Raw genomic sequence first — 8,618 nt, 5'->3', positions numbered from 1 at the left:
CATACCAGGGGAACCTCCACTCACTATCCCCACTTCACCTCAGTCTTAGCTACTGCCAGTTCTCCCTCTAGCCCTCATTCACTGGGGCAGACTGCAGTATGAGCCACTCATCACAGGCAAAGGGGGTTTTGGCCCTCAGCTGTTTACTTTAGAGTAATGTGGCCCTTGCCGCTTTATGAGTTGTGCAGGTCTGGATTAAGACATTGCGCCACCCTGTGGGCATTTCATGTCCCTCCTCAGTTTCCCATACCGACACAATTTCCTTTGCTGTTCAACGAACAGCAAAATCTTTCTGTGTCTCTAGTTTGAGCCAGGGCATTCAATTCCATTGAAACCTTCTCTCCTGCAATGGCAATGGTCAGACAGAGGGGACGTGGCCACCTTCAGCAGCTCTGAGAATGAGATAGTTACTCTCCTCTTTCTTCAAGCTGCTGTTGTTATTCCATAAAACATGTACCATGGAATAAAAAACTGAGATTAATCCAGATTGAGGAAAGAAGGAGCCACCAGCTCCCCGAAATATCTGTGCCCCAGAGAGAACCTGCCCCTGCTATTGGAATCACTGATGTGCTTCAGCTACAATGGGGAAAGTATCTGCTCTCATTGGGATAAAGCTCAGTGGTAGAGTGTTTGACTGAAGATCAAAGGGTCCTTGCTTCAAATCCAAGTGCCCTCTAATAAGCCTGTTATTTTCTTATTTTTATTTTGGAAAAAAGGGAAAATATTTTTCATTTCCATTCTCCATTATGTTCAGGAGCTCCACTATATGGGGATGCTTGAAATGAATGTAAACACTCAACTTTTCACTGTCCAAATGCATAAAAATCTAGCCAAGCTGACCATCAGCTGAAAGTAGTTCCAATCCTCTAAGTGTAGAGTTTATGTTTTCATCCATTAAACAAAGGGATCATATGAATGTACATTTGCAGATCCCTCCGGTCCAGGGCTGTGCTGTGCAGAAGAACAAGAGCCACGTCCAGTTGGAGTTCAGGAGTCTGACAAGCAAAGGCAACTTGGTGCAGGATAAAGTCACCAGCACTTTGGCTCCTTCCCATTCAACCAGCAGCTGGGCCTCCAGAACAAGGCATGAGAAGATGACAGTGGCTGTGAGCAGGAAAATAGCCCCCAAGAAGCTGGCTAAAGCTGTCAAGATCCTCAGGAAAGTCACCATGCCCATGTCTAGCATGTACTGACTGCAGCGGGGACCAAAAAGGCAGAGAAAAGCCCTCAAAAGTTGTAAGCTGCAAAGCCCCAGAAGGTGATCAAAATCCTACCTAAAATCAAGACAGGATAAGGCTAATGTCATCTCCAAAGCCAGGGCTAAGAAGGTAACACTAAGAAAGAAGTGAAGAGATTTCCATTGGGATGACTCCTGCTCTTTTATGATTCACCATGGACCACTCAAAGAGATCAAAGTCCTGCAGGACAAACAGCCTCATGGACAGTATAATGAAGTGATGGCAGAAGGGAGAGGTGTTTCTCTTCCAGAGGGGAAGTGCTGCGTTTTGTGTAACACCTGCCAGGTGAGTGGTGCACTGACAGGGCAGCTGCCCATAGCTCCCACATGAGCTCATTCTCTTCGATCTGCTTCTGCCATTATTTCAGAGCCTGCACTAGTGGGAGTGTGTCCGTAACACTTCACCAGCTGTAGAACAGGCTCTGTCTGCATCCCAGCTCTGATTAATCCCACTTTTTAATGTATTCCTACTGCGATACTTTCCCTGTTCTCTGCCTCATTCTAACATTCTGGTCAGAGACTGACTATGGGGAGGAATGGACTAATTTGCATGACATTCAGTAAGTTGCCATAGTACGTGACTGAAAGCTCTGCTGGAGGTGGGCAAGAGTCTGTTACACACACAAAATAGCTAAGCTTTATCAAACTACCTGCTACACATTCAAACCTTCCTGTACACACACAATAGAAATTGGGGCACTGAGAAATGGCAACTTGCCTTTAACACAGATCATTGTTTTCTGTACTTCCAGAGGCATTGAAATAGAAGCATATTACCTTTCAACAGCTGCTATTTCATGATCAGCAGCAAAGCCTGTCAATTTACCACCCATAGAGCTGATTGTTTCTAACTGCAGGGTTAGCCAGACCATTCAGTAACATTATCGCTCTGTTTACAAAGCCTTTGGTTAGTGATGAATCATGAGACTTATCCCTTCCTGCTGTAATTCCACTGACTCCAGTGTTCTCTTTCCCCAGTTCTGGTTCCAAGAAAAAAAAGAAATTAAACAACCTTCAGAACTAACATGCTGTGGGAAAGTGGAAATGTTGATAGCTCAACTTATTCAGTTTCTTCTGTGTCTTGTGTATGTCTATCTGCTTCGTGTGTGTGACGGGTGGGGCTTTTTGTTTGCTCCAGGCAGGTTCAACCCTGTCAGATTTGTTTGTGGGGAGGGGCGAGAGAAAACAGACACCCTGGCCTTCCAGGTTGGGGTTAGGCAAAGGAATAACAACCCTGTCCCATAAAAAAACAAAATATGTTACAGAAACAGTGGTAGGAACAGTGCTAGAGAAACTGGTTAATAATCACAATGCCCAGGCTTGAAGCAATCGGAAATACAGAATTCAAAAAGCAAAGCTCAGGGAAGATTTGGGGTTTATTCTCTGAGCTTAGCCATGTGCTATAGCACAGGGAGCACTTTTGGAAGTCTCCCATCCCACAACTGGGGAAAGGAAAAGGATTCTGAGGTTCTAGCATGGATTGACGGAGGACAGTGATGGGGAATGAGGGACTCCCTCTGACCTACCCTAATTATGTCTGTTGTTACAGAGGAGGAAATGACTTTTTTCCCTATCCCTGCCCTCTTCCTGCTCTTTGTTATAGTTCAATATATTTTAAGTGTGGAAAATAATAATAAAAATATCTGTTCTCCAGCACAACCTGAAGCAATATCAGAACAACTGGGAATGAAACAATTTGTTCCCCAAGGGAGAACTCGATGACTAAGAATTGCTTTGAAATGGGGGAACAGGATAACCGTGATGCTCAGGGTTAGTTTAGACTAGGAAAAGTGATGGAGTTTAGGTCAGGTCAAGGGGAAAGCTAATGCCAACCACTGCACCTGGGCTGCATCTGCACTACAACTTTTTACACCAAGATCACTAACTTGAGCAGCCAACGCCATGTACAGTCCTAGTGGATGGAAGGCACAGGTAGTTTTTGCCTCAGTGTAGCTTGTTGGGATCAAACCTCTCTCCCCAACTTGGAACTCATGAACATTGCTGGCTGGAGGGACACACACTCCTATGATTAAAAAGGAAAGGAGTTGATAGAAAAGATCATAGGACTGACCCCAAAGAAGGATGAGCTGAAAAAGGCAGAAGGCGGCAACTTATCTGGTGGAGCTGAGACACCACGGTGAAGACGATGCAAAAATCACTATGGGGGAATTAGCTAATGTGATTTTTTTTAAAAAATTCGTTTTTGCCAACACTAGGCAAGGGATTTATTACAATTCTCTCTGCTGTGCATTTTCTGATGTCTAATGAGCCTTGAGCGCTGATTGAAGCTTTGCCCGCACTCAGAGCATGTGTAAGGCGTCTCTCTTGTGTGGATTCTACGATGTGTGTTCAGGGTAGAGCTCCGACTGAAGCTTTTCCCACGCTCAGCGCACGTATAAGGCGTCTCTCCTGTGTGGATTCTCTGATGTCCGATAAGGTGTGAGCGCCAACTAAAGCTTTTCCCGCACTCTGAGCATGTGTAGGGCTTCTCTCCTGTGTGGATTCTCTGATGTGTGATAAGGTCTGAGCGCCAACTAAAGCTTTTTCCACACTCAGAGCATGTGTAGGGCGTCTCTCCTGTGTGGATTCTACGATGTGCATTGAGGGTAGAGCTCCAACTAAAGCTTTTTCCACACTCAGTGCACATGTAAGGCTTCTCTCCCATGTGGATTCTCTGATGCGTGATAAGGTCTGAGCTCTGACTGAAGCTTTTCCCACACTCAGTGCACGTATAAGGCGTCTCTCCTGTGTGGATTCTGCGATGTCTGACAAGGGTAGAGCTCCAATTGAAGCTTTTCCCACACTCATGGCACCTGTAGCGTGTCTCTTCCAAGTTGATTCTGCCGCTTGTTATAAGGTCTGAGAGGCTACTCAAGTTTCCCTCTGGCCTCCCCTGAGTCTCACAGGCTTTTGGTTTTTCTGGGAGTGCACAACTCCTGGAAACATTCTCTTTGGATCTTCCTGATAATATTCCATGTGCTTCTCTTCGCTCAGCATCTTCCTGATGGGGTTTCTCCTCCTCATTCTCACTCACCATCCCATCACCTGATGGGAGACAGGGAGAATCCAGACACAGGTGACTACCTGCACCGGAAAGAAAGAAAATCTCAGACAGAGGAATGGAAAAAGGGATGAACAATCCAAAATGTGTGTGGGAGAGATCAAACCTATCAGGAGCTGATTTTCCCCAAAACCTTCCCCAGAGGAGAGAGGAAGGGATCAGTTTTGGTCTGCATCTCACGAGAACACTCAGAGGAAAGTGAGATCGCGGAGCGACCTGCTGTCAGTTGTCAGTCAGAATAGGAGGGAAGCCATGAGTGACATCTGCCATAATGATTCCACATCTGCAGGGAACAATCCTGAACTGGGAGAGCTCACAGGGTCTTTGCAGGGCATCCCAAATGTTTCCTGCATTCCCACACAGTTGAGTTGGTTTAACCAAGTCCTCACCTGTGCAGGCAGCTCTTGGAAGCACTCCTTTCTCAGAGCCCTGGAGGTCTGGGACCCACGGCTCTTCCCCTCGTTCCACCTGGGAGATTATATCAGGTTTGGAAACTGGAAACCCTACTGCAGGCAAAGAAAACCAGGGAGGTCAGTAGAATTTGTGGGATACTTATCACAAAGAATAGTCCATGGTTTTAACCCCCAGCTCATTGTTAAGCAGTAACATCCCAAGGCTAGCTTCCTTGGCTCAAAGAGGCAGGAGAGTTATTATGATTATAAATCATATTCATTACAGTAGTGCTAAGGAGCAACTAACAGTGGGTCCCCATTGTGCTAGGACAAGTACAAACACAGAATAGTAGATGGCCCATGCCCTGAAGAATTTACAATCTAAATACACAAGACAGACACAGAATGGGATAAGGAACAGAACCCACTGTTAGAATAGAGATATTCAGGCCTGCCTGTAAAGCCTACAGTTTAAGAACTTAGGGGTATTTTTATCACTTAGCTACTTACAGGAGTATGAAAACAAAGAATCAAAATCACTGTCTGTATTTGTAAGGGCCTTCTCTTACCGTGACAGACTGAGGCCTTGTCCTTTGGCTAAGCAGCAGGGGCAGCCATAAGCTGGGAAGCAAAGGGTCACATCCTCACATCCCAAACCAGTCACACTGAAATAAGGTGCTATTGAGCTGTTAGGGATGATCCTGTCCTGATAGTGCCCAGCACTACCATATAAAGAAACAGATCTTAAGATGGTTAAAGAAAACTTAGTTTGATAGCAGCCTGGTTTGGCAAGAAATCACTACTCAATGCTTGTGGTTGTGAAACTCTCATTTTTGTATTCTTTTATCTTTATGGCCCCGCTTTACAATGTTAATCAGTCTGGTTCCCTAATTGTTTTTGTCTGCTGTATAATTAATTTTGCTAGGTGTAAGTTAATTAGGTAGTGGGATACAGTTGGTTAGAGAATTATGTTTCAATGTGTTAGGATTGGTTAATTAAATGTCAGTACAATGATTGGTTAAGCAAAGGTACAGCTGAGAATATTACTGTATAAACTGAGTCAAACAGGAGGGGGAACAGGAACAGGGAACGAGGAAACAGGGCAAATGCTCTGAAGCATCAGAGCTCATAGACTCATAGATTCTAGGGTCAGAAGGGACCAACGTGATCATCTAGTCCGACCCCCTGCACAAAGCAGGCCACAGAACCCTATCCATCCACTTCTATAACAAACCCCTAACCTATGCCTGAGTTATTGAAGTCTTCAAATTGTGGTTTGAAGACCTCAAGCTGCATAGAATCCACTAGCAAGTGACCCATGCCTCACGCTGCAGAGGAAGGCGAAAAACCTCCAGGGCCTCTACCAATCTGCCCCAGAGGAAACTTCCTTCCCGACCCCAAATATGGCGATCAGCTAAACCCTGAGCATGTGGGCAAGACTCACCAGCCAGAACTCAGGAAAGAATTCTCTGCAGTAACTCAGATCCCATCCCATCCAACACCCCATCATCGACCACTGGGTATACTTATCTGCTGATAATCAAAGATCGATTGCCAAAATTAGGCTATCCCATCATACCATCCCTTCCATAAACTTATCAAGCTTAATCTTAAAGCCAGATATGTCTTTTGCCCCCACTACTACCCCTTGGAAGGCTGTTCCAGAACTTCACTCCTCTAATGGTTAGAAACCTTCGTCTAATTTCAAGTCTAAACTTCCTAGTGTCCAGTTTATACCCATTTGTTCTTGTGTCTACATTGGTACTCAGCTTAAATAATTCCTCTCCCTCCCTAATATTAATCCCTCTGATATATTTATAAAGAGCAATCATATCCCCCTCAGCCTTCTTTTGGCTAGACTAAACAAGCCAAGCTCTTTGAGTCTCCTTTCATATGAGAGGTTTTCCATTCCTCGGATCATTCTAGTAGCCCGTCTCTGAACCTGTTCCAGTTTGAATTCATCCTTCTTAAACATGGGAGACCAGAACTGCACACAGTATTCCAGGTGGGGTCTCACCAGTGCCTTATATAATGGTATTAACACCTCCTTATCTTTGCTAGAAATACCTCGCCTGATGCATCCTAAAACGGCATTAGCTTTTTTAACGGCCATATCACATTGGCGGCTCATAGTCATCCTGTGATCTACCAATACCCCAAGGTCCTTCTCCTCCTCTGTTGCTTCCAACTGATGCGTCCCCAATGTATATCTAATCTTCTTATTATTAATCCCTAAGTGCATGACCTTGCACTTTTCACTATTAAATTTCATTCTATTACTATTACTCCAGTTTACAAGGTCATCCAGATCTTCCTGTATGATATCCTGGTCCTTCTCCGTGTTAGCAATACCCCCCAGCTTCGTGTCATCCGCAAACTTTATTAGCGCATTCCCACATTTTGGGCCAAGGTCAGTAATAAAAAGGTTAAATAAGATTGGTCCCAAAACCGATCCTTGAGGAACTCCACTAGTAACCTCCTTCCAGCTGGTAAGGGGGACACGAGGAAAATGCTCTGCAGATTCAGGAGATAAGGTCTCCTGAATCCTCTGGGCAGCCCTGGGTGACAGTCATTCTCTTGTCTCTGTTGGGTATTAGATTGATGTAGGTTACTCCCAGCGAGTCCTAAATGACCCATTCATATCACCCCATGACAGCTATGTGACAAAACACCTCACGTCTCCTGCTCTTTATAATCATAGCAATACCAATCACAGCAGGAAACTGAGGTGTGTATTGGCATCATACAAGTATCACCAAAAGTCCCACCTCTATCTCAGACACACTGTTCACAGCCCCTGGAGAGAAAGCAAAGCACAGGAACTGGACGTTAGTCCAGCAAAAACAGTGGAGGACAAGCTGCAATCCCCACACACTGGTCAAAAATGAGAGGCATGTGGGTCCCTATCCATAGAGAGGGGCTGGCTAGAGGCCTGATACCTGAGGGGCCATTCCTTGAGCAGACCATGGAGGCAGGTCAAAGGCTTAGGTACCCCTGACCTGTGACATTGCAAAAGCACATTTTGGGAATTAGGAAATCTAGTGACTCAGGTGAAATGGGAGGAAGAATTAAACTCCCCCAGTGTGAGGAGAAAGCTGGGGAATTAAACGCTAACATTCAGGAGCAGCAGCCTCTAATTCTTCTGGAAAAGGAGAATGTAAGAAACAAGAACTGGGCTACGCAACCTCAGGAGGGACAGGCTCAAACATCCAAGGAGCCTGGAGGGAAGACAGCTTGTGGCTGCTGTAGATGGGGAGAGGGGGGATAAAACTCTCTCCAAACTCTCACTCTTCTTGACCCTGCCCTGATTTTATGATCTATGAGCTAGTCTCACGTCTTGTGGGCAATTTTATATTTGCTAGAGGTAAGATGCCATGATCAGAGTATTGCTTATTATTTTGGTACATGTGTGGAGGCAAAGAGGTGAGCATAAAGAAAAGGGTTATTAAGGGCAGGTCGACATTACAGCCGGGATTGACGCTCTGAGATCGATCTAGCCGTGGTCGATTTAGTGATACGATTTAGTAAACGTAGCCTAAGCTTGCTACAGTTCAGGGTCGTATATTAAGTTGAGGCTTTGCGAGAGTGGTTATGCTGAAGTCTAGGATTTACCTGAGGTTTGGGTAGGGATTCAGGGTTAAAGGTCTGATATCCCCCACAGCTCTAGATCCCCAAACCTCTGCTCCCTCCCAATGACCCACCAAGCCCACTTCCTGGGTGCCCTTCCTCCACACTCCCCTCTTCTTCTTCCCATTACTCGCAGCAGGCACCACCTCCTGGCGCCTTGGGAGCTTCTTGTGTTCCCTCCTCGACTGTCATTACCTCCTCCCTCCCTGCTGCCTGCTAGTGTATGGGAGATAAGGAAAAAAAGGGGGACAAAGAAATTTGTCAAAACTTGGATGATGAATAAAGGTATAAAGTTATTACT

The 8,618-nt window shown here is 45.4% G+C and overlaps 3 protein-coding genes across 3 annotated transcripts in view; 1 reads left to right on the top strand and 2 right to left on the bottom strand.

The window, feature by feature from the left end:
• The window catches only part of LOC127039421 (zinc finger protein 501-like), a 238,988-nt gene that overhangs the window by 176,936 nt on the left and 53,434 nt on the right, over positions 1-8,618 (top strand). The window lies entirely within an intron of this gene.
• The window catches only part of LOC127039469 (zinc finger protein 436-like), a 254,552-nt gene that overhangs the window by 241,939 nt on the left and 3,995 nt on the right, over positions 1-8,618 (bottom strand).
• Positions 2,475-7,485, bottom strand: LOC127039439 (gastrula zinc finger protein XlCGF49.1-like). The gene is made up of 2 exons (XM_050933189.1): positions 7,459-7,485; positions 2,475-4,321 (listed from the first exon to the last, which is right to left on the bottom strand). Exon 2 carries the CDS (start codon positions 4,272-4,274, stop codon positions 3,450-3,452), a length of 825 nt encoding a protein of 274 aa, XP_050789146.1. The 5' UTR covers positions 4,275-4,321; positions 7,459-7,485; the 3' UTR covers positions 2,475-3,449.

The sequence above is a fragment of the Gopherus flavomarginatus genome, chromosome 23 (genome assembly GCF_025201925.1).
Source record: "Gopherus flavomarginatus isolate rGopFla2 chromosome 23, rGopFla2.mat.asm, whole genome shotgun sequence".
Classification (NCBI taxonomy): domain Eukaryota; kingdom Metazoa; phylum Chordata; order Testudines; family Testudinidae; genus Gopherus; species Gopherus flavomarginatus.
Note: the sequence above shows the minus strand (reverse complement) of the source record. Positions and strands in the feature narration are given on the sequence as shown.